Consider the following 15,724-nt stretch of genomic DNA (forward strand, 5'->3'; position numbering starts at 1 on the left):
CAGGTAGTGTCCGGTGGGTCTGTAGGCTACCTGGCTGGAATCGAGGCTGATGAGGGCGGTGAGAGTGGACCAACACAGTAAAATTATGGGCTGGAAAACCAAAACAATGAGCTGAGGGGAATTGCAGAATTGAGTGATAATTTGGGGTTGTCACTATGAGCAACCCCTTTCACAATTCCACAGAGTCATTTAATCCAGTGTTAATATAAAACCAGCCATCGGTGCAGCTTTAAAGATGTGAAACTCACCGTGTGGAGAGTTCTGCAGCTCGCTGTACACTGTGTCTGTGCCTTTTCTCAGTGGGACTGTTAATGTAAAAAGCAACACATTAGCACATCATTTGAACATCAAAAGACAAAGTTTGGTAGATAACTGCCTGTTTGATTTATCATGAGCAGAAATCTAAACGTACAGTAGGTGGGTCGTGTCACATTCTGTAATCTTCAGCCCGTCGGGACCATAACGAAGACGGGGCCATTATCAGAAACCAGCCCGGCAATTAGCTCAACCCTTCCTGTTTATAACGTCTGCTATGGTTTTAGAAACCCCAGCAGTTATCCACGCACTTACAAAAACTTGGATATGTATTAATTATGGGTAATTATACCCCTCCCAGGAAGTGTTGGTCTGTATTATCAACCGTAAAGGAATGTGGGCAAAGCAGAGAAACAGGTTTCTTTTATAATGGAGGGAAGAGAATGTGCAGAATGGTTAAAAAATAGAGGGACAAAAAGTATGAAAGGGAGATGGATTGAAAACTATTTTTTTTTTGTTCACCTCTGGCAGGATCTACTGGCCGGGGATGCACCACCTCAGTGTACTCCACATCAGGCTCGTTGGACACCACGCTGCTCTCCTCGTCGTTGGCTGCACCCAAACACATGAACAAGATTCTCTGTTTAACACACTCAAAAGCATGCAGATGGCATGACTTCATATTATTTTAATAAGGCTACTGATTTCTTCAGCATGAAAGTTCATTCTTGACCTTGGAAATAGAATTTTGATGAAACAATCCCAACTCGAGGTCCACTTGCTAGTCTTCTCCGGAGCTTTCAACCATATGACAACTGTACGTGCTACAGACCTTTACTTATGTTAGTTTTACTTTAGGTATAGTGACCCTTCATACTTAACATGGACATGGACTAGAAGTCTATAATAGAGCTACAGTATGTGTTACAGCTGTTGGGATGACAGCTACTGGCATCTGAAAGCTCTGGAAAAAGCTAGTAAGTGGACCTTGAGTCGTTTTTTTTGTGAAAAGATTGTTTTCTCGTCTTTTCTTTCTTTATCTAAATTTTGAATGGTGAAGTACAGTTTACCTCCCTCAGCTGGTTTATCACACTTGAAGTGAGACTATGCAACTTTTGAAAGAAGAAGCCTAGCATTACTTGGTCTGACCAGTGGCTAATGTTAGCAGACTTTAGGTAGATAGTGCTGCTAGATTTTTCAGACCATATTTGACTTTGAGACTTGGGGAAGATGCTGTGATAAGATTTTACACAAAGTTTGGATCCAGCTCTCTTTTCTCATTTGGAATTGTTAACCAACCAGGCTTTGTGTTTGGGATCCTAAAGCCAGCCCTCAGAGAACTTGCATTAACCCATTGTGGTCATTCAGTCCACAGCCCTACGCAGAAAAGTTGGACGATGTTCCACCGTCAAACGCCTTGCATCTAGGGGCAAAGCTGTCTTGCAGGCTGTGCCCAGGCCCGGCACATGCACTTCAGGTGAAAAGCAATTATGCTGCCCCTCTATTAGCAACAGGGAGACAGACGGGGACAGAAATCCATACTGGGACTTCGAGATGGAGAGGCCTTTTATGCGAGCGCCTGTAGGGCGCCAGCCAAAGAATTTGGGGCAATAATTTTAACACTAAGACAGTTTTTGTGGTATAAAGAGAATCTGATGATGTTGAAGACCTTCATAAAACTTTATAGAGGATGACACCCCCCCCCAAAATGAAATATTAGATGGCCCAGTTTGACAGGCAGCGTTCCGCTCTGTGCTGTCTGCCTGTATTTACTGCTATTGGTTACTTTTTAGTGTCATTATTTTGCTCATGATGAAAAGTTGGCCCACATTTCATTTGCCGCCCTAGGCAATTGCCTAGTTGGCCTATATGGACATGCCAGCTCTGGCTGTGATATACAGCCGTAGAGGCAGCTCTGCGTAGGAGTGTGTGTACAGTTGCATGCTGTAGTCTACTTCTCGCCTTGCTTTCGACGACATCAAGCTCGCCCTGGTACACAGTGGTAAACATTCTGGCTGCGCTGGCTGCTCCAAACGCCATGAAATACACTTGTATGATAAATTTACTTTTAGAAACACTGTATTTCATATATTAGAAAACAGAACGATGGCATCGCCCTGGAAACAGAAATATTTTTCCATACTCTCTTCACGAGCGGCCGAAATGGGTTTCCTCAGGATGGTGGCTGGGGTCTCCCTTAGAGATAGGGTGAGAAGCTCAGTCATCCGTGAGGGACTCGGAGTAGAGCCTTGCGTTGAAAGGAGCCAGCTGAGGTGGTTCGGGCATCTAGTACGGATGCCCCCTGGGCGCCTCCCTTGGGAGGTGTTCCAGGCACGACCAGCTGGGAGGAGACCGCGGGGAAGACCCAGGACTAGGTGGAGAGATTATATCTCCACACTGGCCTGGGAACGCCTCGGGATCCCCCAGTCAGAGCTGGTTAATGTGGCCCGGGAAAGGGAAGTTTAGGGTCCCCTGATGGAGCTGTTGCCCCCGCGACCTGACCCCGGATAAGAGGTTGAAGATGGATGGATGGACTCTCTTCTCTTTTTTCCATACTTATCCGGACCTGGAAATGACTAAAATCAAATTCCATACTTTTTCATACTGCGTAGGAACCCTGTATTTGTGCAACTGACATTAATGAATCAGTTTACCAACTTTATGACTCTACTCTACTCGTGCACTTTACGCTACAATTCACGTTATTCCAGCTTTTACCAAAGCCCATGAATGCTGCCACAGTGGCCGCTGTTCAGCAACAGTTACATACGTTTGCTTTAAGGAAGAAAAGTTAAAGCTGTCTGTGCTCAATTGTCAATAGGTCCACCCATATTAAATATTTACATTTCAGTAAAAGCATTAATATCAAGGTACATATTTACAAGCCCAGCTCACCTGCTTCAGGGGGTCGCTCGCTCCACACACTGACGTCAGCTCTGTCCACCCTCACTGTGAAACACAGAGAGACAAACATTAGGTCAGAAGTCGGGCTGCCCAACCCACACGTTGATCACATTGTAAGAATTCTGCACCCATTAGAATAAAGACATATACCTTAATAGGTAGGAAGCAGAAAAATGAATCCTTACTGAGCCACATGTCTGAATATCACCTGATCTCTAGGTGATGTGTGTTTGAGTCCTTCTTAAAGGAACATTTTAGGTAACCCACATATGTGCTTTCTTGCTAGGAGTTGTATGGTGAGAACGATACCACTCTTAAGTCTATCTGCTAAATATGAAGCTATGGCCAGCAACCAGTTAGCTTAGCTTAGCTTAGCATAAAGACTGGAAACAGAGAGCAGCTCTGTCCAAAAGTAAAAAGAAATTGCCAGTCTCTGAACCTGCCAGTACTGATTCTTGCTAATTAACATGTTTTATCTTGTTTGCTTAATCCATACAAAAAAACGTCAGACATCAGTGCCCTCCTTCCAGTCTTTATGCTAAACTAAGCTAAGCTAAGCTAAGCTAAGCTAAGCATCTCCTGGCTGTAGCGTCATTCAACAGTCACATCAGATTGGTATCAGTCTTCTCATCTAACTCTCGGCAAGCAAGTGAAAAACCATATTTTCCAAAATGTCTATTACTATAACTATTTTTACGTGACCAAAGTCAGAAGGTGATATTCTGTAAGCAGTAACGGAGAGATGAGAGACACGGTTTTTGTGGCACATCTCTACAATTTGGCCTTCAGTGGATGATTTATTACTCTTAAAATAAAACCTAGTAACAAAGGAGCAGATTTCAAGTGTTGGTCTGGTAGGCTACACACAGAAACCTCCCTCTGCATTGTGCACAATAGGCTGTTAATTCAGCAGCGGCTGGACAATAAGTTCGAGCTAAAACAACTTCCCAGTTGGTAATGTAATCTCACACACAGCTCAAGCAAGGCTCATATGATTCATTTCCTCCACCTGCTGCATGCATTCAAACTTGCCTGGCCTGAAACAAAATGAGCCCCACCCTCTCCAACGCCACCAGCGTTATCTGCTCTGTGCCAACATGGGAAGTTTTTTTGCAGACTCTATTGTTTCAACTTTTCAAGGAAGTCTCTGTTCCTTTTAAGGAAATTAATCAACTTCATGTTATGTTGGTGTTCTCGGTATTGATCTGTGCTTAGGATGGTAGCACCATCCACCACACACTTTAATGGAAGATTAAAGCTGCAGTAGGCACAATGTTTTTGGCATAATTTGGCCAAAATTCCATAATAACCTTTCAGCATATTGTAATTCAAGTGTTCTGAGAGAAAACTAGACTTCTGCTCCTCCTCATGGCTCTGTTTTCAGGCTTAGAACATCTAGCCCGTGACGGGAGACTTTGACCAATCACAAGTCATTTCAGAGAGAGAGAGCGTTCCTATTGGCTGTTCATTCAATGGAGGCAGCTGTCAATCACTTGCAAAATCAAACGGTCAAACTAAGGAGCGTTGATCAAATATGAATCAATATTCTGTTACTGTAATGACTATTTCTCTTGTCAAATGTTGTCAGAAACTTCTTGTAGTGTACTGTTTAGCTGTAAAATGAGAAAGTTTGCTCCGGCTGGTGGGCGGTGCTTGGTATTTCCTCAACTGATCTCAACATGGCTGCCGGGTCACAAACTTTCTGAGAGAAATAGGCATTACAGGAACATAATATTGATTCATATTTGATAAGCGCTGCCTAGTTTGACGGTTTGATCGGAGTTTGCCAGTGATTGACCGCTGCTTAGAGACGGCGAGGCTCCAGCTCGGCTCTGATTGGTTGTTTTCCTCCGGTCTGTGAAATCTTGCAGATGCCGTTAGGAGCACCGGAGGACATCGGAGGACACCAGAGGACACAGAGGCACATGATTTTTTTTCAGATTACCTGTCTCATGTACTACTGTCAGGATATGGTGACCGTTTTATAAAAAAAAACTTTTTTGATCATATTTCCTCCAATTCTTCCCATTCAATACAGTCATGATAATAATCATGTTCTTGGACTGCATTTTGTGCAGTGTAAAAGTTTTTAGCCTTAGATACAATAGCTGGAGCAAAATGAATGGTACTGACACACTTCTAAATAAAAGCAACGTCTTTATTCTAAAAGTGTCTCTTCCAACCAGTCAAGGGATCAACCAAAAATATATACACACATTTCCTGTGATGGTGATAAAAATGTACATACAAATCAATCTGTCACCAAGGCCATTTAAACATGCACATCAGACAAATAGAGCAGTTGCAACAATAAAGGACATGAAATCACACGGACATGGTGATTGAAGAAACAAAGGACAAAGACAGTAATGTTAAAGGAGCAGTGTGTAGGATTTAGTGACATCTAGTGGTTGGTCGCTGATTGCAACCAATTGAATACCCCTCCACTCACCCCTCCCTTTCCAAGAGTGTCGGAGAACTACGGTAGCCTTCAGGTAACGTAAAAACGTATAAAAAAGGATCTCTAGAGCCAGTGTTTGGTTTGTCTGTTCTGGGCTACTGTAGAAACATGGCTGTGCAACATGGCGGACTAAAGCCTCCAGGAAGAGCGCCAGTCGTTGATGCCAATTTTCATAGTGGCCAAACGACGGTACTACAACTTCCGTGTCCGTCACGTGATATCATTGGGCCCAAAAATACTTTTTCCCATAGACTTACATTGGGAAAGAGACGTCTGTAACTCTGCAGATAATTTGTTTTGAGGTGAATCAACTCCCTAGTACGAACACTTGAATAGTCCTTATTTAAATCATTAGGTCCTAAAAGTTGTAAAATGCACTAATAGCTGAATCCAGAGTTATTTCCCTTCCTCCGTTCATATGTATGAGACCCAGACCGAGGCTGGAGCGAGGGTTGGGAGGAGGAGTTTGCAAGCCGTGACGACAACTTGACTGTTGTGACCCCGTGACCGAACCATGTGACCGAGCGGACACTACTGCGCCTGCTCCATGGGCCCAATGGATGCGTAAGATCACCGGAAGATCCGGGTACTTCTCAATTCAGCAGTCGAGCCATTTCGGCTTCATGCTCCACTGAGCAACTCTCATAGGAATGAACGGGAGCCTCCAACGCTGTATCCAGTTCTCTTAATACATACATGGGAGGACTCCATGAAGAGGACCTGCTCCCTATGTAGATATGAAGGGCTCATTCTGCTCATTCTGAGCTAACGAAAACTCAACGATTAGTTTCAGGTGATTATACACTAATGAAAACATAGTTAGGAATATTATATTGCATTTCTGTTAAGAGATCCCCTAAATCCTACACATTGGCCCTTTAAGTATTAAGTCAAAGGCCATCTAGATTGCAGTAGGAGAGGAGAGGGAGCAGTGGGCCCTGGTTTATATTCATAACACGCCCCTCCTTTTCACTGAGAAAACATCAGTGAAGAAAGTGTCCAAATCCTACAACGCTTGGCATCACAAACAGGATTACGGCCTCTTGCGTTCCATTCAGTCCTTTCTTAGAACTTCCTTTTCTTTTTTTTAAACATTGAATTCAAGTCCCGCCCATTGTGGGGCATCTCTATACTGTGGCTGGGATACTGCAGCTGCTCCTGTTGCTGATGTCAACGGGAAGCGACGCCACGCTATCTCGCGCCCCATTGGTCACTCTCCCCTCCGTGCCATCATAGAGTGGCGCTGCGTCTGGAAGAAGATGATAATGGGCGCTCTAAGCAGTTTGCAACAATTGACAATCAATGTCATGTACTATGATTTGACTACTTGAGCAGCTTCTTCCTGCGTAAACACAACTTGTACCTCGGAGAGTTTTACTTCCTACAACAACTGTATTCTAACAACATCCTACTTTCCCTGCCTCTGCAAACACATACTTAGACATAAACACAATGTACATGCAAAAAAGACAGAGACAGACAATACGCTCAAACATACACATGTCGTGCGTGCACATAAACTTGAACAGGATGTCTACAACTGGAAAGCAACATGGACATAAACAGAGGTCACCAGGTCACTGCAACATGGGCCCTGCATGCATATGCACACAGTCTCACAGCAGTTCCGGAAATAGCCATGAAATGAATTAATTTGATTCGTGTACATTGACACAAATTTCTCTTTTTTTTCATGACGCTCAGCACGACTTTCAACAACATATTTTTTGTGCGTTTTCTACGAATGTCCAACAACACGTGACGCACGTGCCAGTTTAAGCTCCAGTCTTTTCAAAATAAAACTACTTAGGTTTAGAAATAGATCGAGTTGGTTAGGCTTAGGCAACAAACTACTTAGTTAGCTTTAGGAAAAGATCGTGGGGTTAAAATAACACCGGAAATACGGTAACTAAAGTACGGAAGATATACTGTATGACAAAAACTACTTAGTTATAGGAAAAGATCGTGGTTTGGGTTAAAATAACTCCAGAAGTGCCGTAACTTAAGTACGGAAGTTACGTGACAAATGAATCAACTTTGACCTGTGGTTTCACACGGGACGGCTAAAGTGCTGTGTTTTTTGACCCACACATCCACCCCGACCTCCTCCCTACGTGGCGTTAACCGCTCTCTATACTTCCTGGTTCCCAATTACGTGGATTACATATGAATTGATTTTGTGTTGACCATCACAAAAAAATTTGAAATTCGTGTCTATGTACGCGAATCCACACATTAACTTTAGTGACTATTTCAGAACTGCTGTGCGACTGGGCTGGCATATTAGAACATGGATGATGGGATGGAGATGGGAAACATGCTATGACTGTCGAGATGAGAGAAATGACTCATGGCTGTTAAGATGATGGTACACAGGAGAATAGTAAAACCAAGCTACCTGTGGCTGCGTTATAAACCTCTGTGTCGTGGGTTAGATTCACTGTTAAAGTGTCATCTGATTTAGGGCTCGAAGGCTTTCTGAGAGATGGTGAAAATAAAGTCAGCTCGGACGGCAGTGATGTCAAAGAAAAATCTACTAAATGGCAAAAAGATCTAAAGCATGAAAACTCTATGTTATAAATTCTAACCCAAACTAATAATGCACTTCAATAACCATACTGGTGGCCTTTAAGATCGGGAGTTTTTACACTTTTTTGTGTTTTCCGCAATTTCATTCTGCCAAGCAACTGTTTTTATTTAGTACATTCCTCTACCAGTGAGTATACATAATAACCAGCATTTATAAATGGTCAATTGAAAGTTAATTAAACTTGGTTAATAGTTATTTTACTGTTAACACAACAATGAAATGATAATTAATATTGTTTCCTAATTATTAGTAATGCTATGATTTGCTATTGTATAATATATAATAATGTAAATATAAGTATATATAATTATGTTATTTTAATAGTTTATTGTTGCACACATTATAACATTTTATATACTATATATATGTATTTGTTAATGATTACAAATTATTTGTAAACCTAAAAGTAATTGTTGGTAAAACATCTATAAACTTTACATAGATAGATGGACCAGATATTTATAACACTTAATGGTTAATAATTGATCTGTAAATCTGTAAATACTGTGTAACGCATCGATAAACATTATTTACATAGATAGTTAATACTTTGTCAATGGTTAATAATTGGTTTTTGGTCCATCTATCTACATAATGTTTATTTGTGATTTATCATGTCTTTTAGTGATTTATTGATTAATTTGGCTACTGTAACACTGCAATTTCCCCTAGGGATTAATACAGTACATTTATTATGTATTTATAATAATACAGCCTGTTATCATTCCCAGGGCGTTACATAACGAGGCTTTGTCACGGTCGTCGGCGCTCAGTATCGCCGCACACAGCGCCCTTTTAGAGCCGGTATGAAACACATACGGGAGTTCCATTAACTACAATGTAAACCCATCCGCATTACATCCAACAGTTAATGCTCAGAGAGTGTGCCGGGAGTGTGGCGATATAGTTTAAAGAGCGAGAGAGACACACCGGGCAGGTTGGAGGGGAGGTGGATGGGTCCAACAAACACATGGCTTTTTTTCATACAGGAGACCATCAAAGACCACAATCAGCTGTTCGTTTGTGTCCCATGTTCACAACGTTCAGTGTCATTCTCAGTGTAAAAACGTAATACTTTTAAGCCAAACATTGTGGTTCTTTCCTAAACCTAACTATAGTGGTTTCGTTGCTAATCCTAAAGTGATGCCAAGGGTAACTGTAGTGGTTTTGATATGAAAATAAAGTGATGGCGAGGGGCTTGGGGATGAGAATGTATTGAATAACTAATATGCTTATTTGTTTTCTCGCTGTGTTAGAAGAGCAGATCGTCACCGCTCTCGTGTGCGTACGCTAAAGGTGAAGCTGGAATCAGGAAACAGGGCTCTGTCAAAAGGTAACAAAACCTGCCAAGCAGCACCTATAAAGCTCACGAATCAATAGGTTATATAGTGTTTGTTTAAGCCGTACAAAAACCAAAGTGAAATAAAATCATAATTTGTGGTTTTACGGAGGGTTATGTGACTATTTCTTGGCCGGGTTTACAGTACAAACATGTAAAACAACCAGTATGGTTCTGTGAAGGCATAGAGAACAGAAACACTCAGACCCTCATCTAAGCTAGCTCATAAAACTAGATACACTAACTTCTACAGTATCTGCACATTCAGAGGAATCAAGTAGTCGAGCCAACTCACACTGACAACTCAGCCGCTGCTTCTCTTTTACCTACAATAAGAGAGGAGAGGTGAGAAGAAGAGCAGGAGGAAGGAGGTGGAGGAAGGTTGGTTTTCATACATAGTTAGATATAAGAGGCCTGAGTTGCTGGAGGACTGTAGGTCTCTCTACCTCTCTTGGATCTGAAGCACAGTACACACACCACCACCAACACAGACAGCGTCAGCAGACAGAACCCCCCGATCATCGCTTTCTTCCACAATGCCAGGCGCACTAAGGAGAGAGAGAGAGGAGAGAGGCGAGAGAGAGAGGAGAGAGAGAGTGAAGAGAGAGAGAGAGAGAGAGAAGAGAAAGTCAGTGACAAACAAAACCACAAGGTGGAAGAAGAGCGGAGAATAAAATGGGACGGGATGGCAGAAGTCTCTGCAGTACTCTGCTCCTCTGCTTGCCTTCACTCACACACCGCGCTCGTTCTAGTGCTTTCGCTCCACCTCTCACGTGCATGTGCGCACATTCCACACTGCAGAAGAGTTAGTTTAGCTCTGAGAATATCTAGTGAATGTACAGTGGACGTTTGTGCAGAAATAACTGCTGCAGCTCCTCCAGACCAACAGAGGTTTCCCGTGTCTTGTGAAGTGACGGGGCTCCGCAGAGAGAAACGTTATTGTCTCCGACCAAAATTCCGGCGTCTCCCCTGTTCCCTCCGACCGCGGTCGGGAGGCTGAGGCAGGAAAAGCCAACACCAGGATCAGCATTGATTCATGGAGAGACCTTCGTCTGGTCAGCTAACATTACTGCCAAGCAGCTGAAATGTAGAGTGATATTGTGGTTTTATCTGACGTGTGTCTCTTCACTGCTTTGAGCGATGCTCGTTCATGTCTATGTAGAGCGAGCACAAGCGCAATCAACAGGACGCTGACTTTCGTTGACTTAACGGCCACAGGTGTCGCTGTTAACAAGACACTTCTGATTCTTACAAACAGTCCCTTTAACACGATAATAACACATTAATGCAACTTGGGATTTTTAGGTTGTAGCGGGCTCAGTTTTAAAGCTAGCTAGTGACGATACTGTCATCATATGAAACTAGAAAACCGAATTAAACTGCTGGGAGTGTCTGACTATAGCCTCCATCATGGTTAAGGTAAGGATAGCCTATTGTTGAGGGCATAGGAAGAGCATGCGCATCCTTTCTAGCATCAGCCCCCTGACATCCATGTGTATATTTCAGGTCAATGTTTGTGTGTGTAACAAAAAGGAATTTCCCCAAGAGGGATTAATAAAGTAGTTCTTCTTCTATATCATAGGGAGGAAAAGCATTGAAGCACTGACCTCTGTAGGTTGAGAGGGATTGAGATTGTGGGTATGTTAAAAAAATTCCTTAAAAATGTCATTCCTCTCCCTGAATTCTTAGCTATTGTTTTGTGTACAGAACAAAAGCCTCACCATTTCCATAAAGGATTATGCTAATTAGCCCACAAAGTGCCTGGACCTTAGCTATGTTTCTTTACTTTTTGTTAGATTTCAGTCCCTGAAGGAAAAGTCTTTTTTTTTTGCATGGCTCATAGGTCTGGAGCAGGTGTGGTCCCTACTGAGCGTAAATACCCATCAGTCTCACCCTCTATGGTGACCCGGTCACTGCGGACGACATTGTTGGCACGGTTGTGAGCCTCGCAGTAGTACGTGCCGCTGTGCTCTTTGGACAACCCCGGGACCTGGTAGTCCATGCTGCTCCTCTCGGAGGTGTTGGTGTACAGCGGCTGGTCAGTGCCAGCACGGTACCACTTAAAGGTGACCGGCGGAGTGCCTTTAACACCACAGATTAGGTAGAGGTCATCTCCCTCGGAGATCTCTGGTAGATGGGGGATGACGGTCAGAGTCGGGAGTGTCAGAGGCACTGGGAGAGGAAAGAGGTGAGATTAGTCAACACTGAGGTTTTATTGTGTCATGAAAACATAACAAGAGCTAATCACACATCCTCATTACATTCAGCATTTTCATCAAAGGAATGGTTTGTTATTTTCTTACCTAGAGTTGGATGAGAAGATCAATACCACTCATATTTGTATGATAAATATGAAGCTACCACAAGCGACCGGTTAGCTTAGCTTACAATAACCACCTGTAAAATGTCAATTGTGGTTTTTACACCACTGTTTATGTACAGATTAAACAAACTAGACAGAACATATTACTTGATGAGCTTCAGAGGTGCTGGTAGGTGGATTTGGTTACCTTTGGACATAGCCAGGCTAGCTGTTTCCCCGTAAGCTAAGTTAACCGCATGCTTGCGATAGTTTAATATACCTGACAGACATGAGAGCGGTATCAATCCATCTAACTCTCGGTAAGAAAGCGACCAAACTTATTTCCCAAAATGTAGCACTGTGTCCTTAAACCAGTTATATCATAAGTTGTTACAGGGGAATGGGGGAATTTTTGTATTAATTAAATTATTAGGGCTGTCAATCGATTCAAATATTTAATTGCAATTAAGAAATCCATTAGTACCAACCATGTCATACTAGCTTGTTGAGAAGGAGTTTACATAACGCTCCGAACTTAACGCAAAATTTTGGTGAGGAAAAACTGTCATGTCCATTTTCAAAGGGGTCCCTTGACCTCTGACCTCCAGATATGTGAATGTAAATGGGTTCTATGGGTACCCACGAGTCTCCCCTTTACAGACATGCCCACTTTATGGTAATCACATGCAGTTTGGGGGCAAGTCATAGTCAAGTCAGCACACTGACACACTGACAGCTGTTGTTGCCTGTTGGGCTGCAGTTTGCCATGTTATGATTGGAGCATATTCTTTATGCTAAATGTAGTACCTGTGAGGGTTTCTGGACAATATCTGTCATTGCTTCGTGTTGTTCATTGATTTCCAAATAAATATATATACAGTATACATTTGCATACAGTAAGCATATTTGTCCACTCCCATGTTGAAAAGAGCATTAAATACTTGACAAATCTCCCTTTAAGGTAAACTTTGAACAGATAAAAACTGTGCGATTAATTTGCGATTCATCAGATTAACTTTGGACAATCATGCGATAAATCGTGAAAATCGCGTTTAAATGTTTTAATCGATTGACAGCCCTAATCTACATACTTCTTCGACCGTTGATAAGATTTAAAAGCTCCAGAACAGCTACTAAATGGACCTTGAGGTTGGATTGTTTTGTCAATTGTCAGTAGTTTTATAAGGCTGATATGGCTCTGCACTGGCTCATGTGGTAATCCATTGATTGATCGGGATTTATTGAGCAGTGTAGATGAGGCAAATTAAGAATATACTAACTCTGTAAAAATGGATAAACATACAATGTTTTGAATATTTACCTATAACAGTAGCATTGAGTCTTTTACTGAGTGGGGCTGCCTTGGGACGATTCTGTGCCTCACACATGTACTTGCTTATTTCATCAGGCTTGGTGACGGTGGCTGTGAATAGAGCTTGTTGAACGAGCTGCTTGACAGTGATTGTGCTCACTTGGTCGTAGTCCTTCCACAGGGTGTAGTTTATCGGCAGGCTGCCGAAATCCGACTGACAGAGGATCTTGAAGGGCTGTCCTATGATTGCTCTGCCAACCACAGAGATCTTTGGAGTGGAGACAGCAACTAAAGACGAGAAAGAGAGAAAATAAAACATTCCTGTGGACAAATCCTATAAAAACGAAAACAAAAGCCCTGTTCACACATGGGATATGTAACCTAGCTAGCTTTTTGCTTTTTGTCATTCGGACATGTGGGATTTCTATGTAAATGCTTAATTCAGTACTGTTAACGGAGAGAACCACAATACTCGCACAATATTTGGCACCTGGTACACAAGAGAAGCAGTGTCACAGCACAGCACAGTACAGTACAGTGATATAAAGGAACAACAGTGTTTTCTGTTCCAGCCCAGTCGCACAGCAGTTTGTGAAATAGTCACAAAATTTAATGTATTGATTTGTGTACATAGACACATATTTAAAATTGTTTTTGTGATGGTCAGCATGTAATGGATTTGTAATTGCGAACGGCGTGTAGTGAGGAGGTTGGGTTGGATAGGTGGGTAAAAAAACACAGGACTTTCATCCAGGAGACCAGTGTTGGTGTCCAATGTGAAACCAAGTCCTATTGAAAGAAGCTTGGACACAGGTCTGGAGCTATGGGGTACAACACATGCACAGTGTAACTGGAGCTGTGGTCGTGTGTTGCTATTGGCTCAATTTCGGCGAGTACAGATCAGATTTTACTGCGCATGTGTTGTACCTCAAAGATATGACACGTTGATGATGCGTGACATCTCCTCTTTTCACCCTCCTTGTGTGAAACCAAAACAGTCAAAGTTGATTTATTTGTCACGTTACTTCCGTACTTAAGTTACGCCCCTTCTGGTGTTATTTTAACTCAAACCAAGTCGATCTTTTCCTAAAGTTAACTAAGTCGTTTTGTTGCCTAAACTTAACCAAATCAATATTTTCCTAAATCTAACTAAGTAATTTTATTTTGAAAAGACTGGAGTGGAAATTGACAAGTGCATCACGTGCGTCTGGTGGCCGGGCTTGCCACGGAGCCCGGCCGGGGATACCCCGAAGAAGGAACGTGGCACCCCCCTCCTCTCCATCCTGTGGGCTCACCACCTGCGGGAAGAACCGCTTGGGTCGGGTGCGCTGCCACACGGGTGGCAGTAAAGGCCAGGGACCTCGACGGACTGGACCTGGGCGGCAGAGGCTGGCTCTGGGGACGTGGAACGTCACCTCTCTGTGGGGGAAGGAGCCGGAGCTTGTGCGGGAGGTGGAGCGCTATCAGTTGGATCTGGTAGGGCTTACCTCTACACACAGCCTCGGTTCTGGAACCGTACTCTTGGATAGGGGTTGGACTCTATTCTTCTCTGGAGTTGCCCATGGTGTGAGGCGCCGGGCGGGTGTGGGGATACTCACAAATCCCCGGCTGAGTGCCGCTATGTTGGAGTTTACCCCGGTGGACGAGAGGGTCGCCTCCCTACGCCTTCGGGTTATGGGGGGAAAACTCTGACTGTTGTTTGTGCGTATGCACCAAACAGCAGTTCGGAGTATTCGGCCTTCTTGGAGACCCTGAATGGAGTCCTGTATGGGGCTCCAGTAGGGGACTCCATAGTTCTCCTGGGAGACTTCAATGCGCACGTGGGCAACGATGGAGACATCTGGAGTGGCGTGATTGGGAGGAACGGCCTCCCTGATCTAAACCCGAGTGGTCGTTTGTTGTTGGACTTCTGTGCTAGTCATGGATTGTCCATAACGAACACCATGTTCGAACATAAGGATGCTCATAAGTGTACGTGGTACCAGAGCACCCTAGGCCGAAGGTCGATGATCGATTTTGTAATCGTATCATCTGATCTGAGGCCGCATGTTTTGGACACTCGGGTGAAGAGAGGGGCGGAGCTGTCAACTGATCACCATCTGGTTGGGTCAGAGGGTGGGGGAAGACTCTGGACAGACCTGGTAAGCCCAAACGCGTAGTGAGGGTGAACTGGGAACGTCTGGAGGAGGCCCCTGTCCGAGAGATCTTCAACTCACACCTCCGGCGGAGCTTTTCTGGCATCCCTGTGGAGGTTGGGGGCATTGAACCCGAGTGGACGATGTTCAAAGCTTCCATTGCTGAAGCTGCGGCGGTGAGCTGTGGTTTTAAGGTCTTAGGTGCCTCAAGGGGCGGCAACCCTCGAACACCGTGGTGGACACCGGTGGTCAGGGAAGCCGTCCGACTGAAGAAGGAGGCCTTCCGGGATGTGTTATCTCGGAGGTCTCCGGAGGCAGTTGCAGGGTACCGACGGGCCCGAAGAGCAGCAGCCACTGCCGTGACGGAGGCAAAGCAGCGGGTGTGGGAGGAGTTCGGAGCAGCCATGGAGAAGGACTTTCGGTCGG

The 15,724-nt window shown here is 43.7% G+C and overlaps 1 protein-coding gene across 9 annotated transcripts in view; it reads right to left on the minus strand.

The window, feature by feature from the left end:
- The window catches only part of si:dkey-237i9.8 (platelet endothelial cell adhesion molecule), a 34,179-nt gene that overhangs the window by 2,506 nt on the left and 15,949 nt on the right, over nt 1–15,724 (minus strand). Inside the window, exons 7-14 of one of the 9 annotated variants that reach the window (XM_037765049.1) lie at nt 13,173–13,451; nt 11,443–11,721; nt 9,996–10,097; nt 9,845–9,875; nt 8,019–8,098; nt 3,151–3,204; nt 778–867; nt 249–305 (exon numbers count right to left, since the gene is read on the minus strand). In XM_037765049.1, coding sequence (XP_037620977.1) covers nt 249–305; nt 778–867; nt 3,151–3,204; nt 8,019–8,098; nt 9,845–9,875; nt 9,996–10,097; nt 11,443–11,721; nt 13,173–13,451 — 972 coding nt within the window. Of the gene's footprint in view, nt 1–248; nt 306–777; nt 868–3,150; nt 3,205–6,709; nt 6,870–8,018; nt 8,099–9,844; nt 9,876–9,944; nt 10,098–11,442; nt 11,722–13,172; nt 13,452–15,724 lie in introns of those variants that run through there. The other 8 variants (XR_005206267.1, XR_005206266.1, XM_037765050.1 and 5 more) reach the window with 8 other exon arrangements.

The sequence above is a fragment of the Sebastes umbrosus genome, chromosome 3 (assembly GCF_015220745.1).
Source record: "Sebastes umbrosus isolate fSebUmb1 chromosome 3, fSebUmb1.pri, whole genome shotgun sequence".
In the NCBI taxonomy this organism is placed as follows: Eukaryota; Metazoa; Chordata; class Actinopteri; order Perciformes; family Sebastidae; genus Sebastes; species Sebastes umbrosus.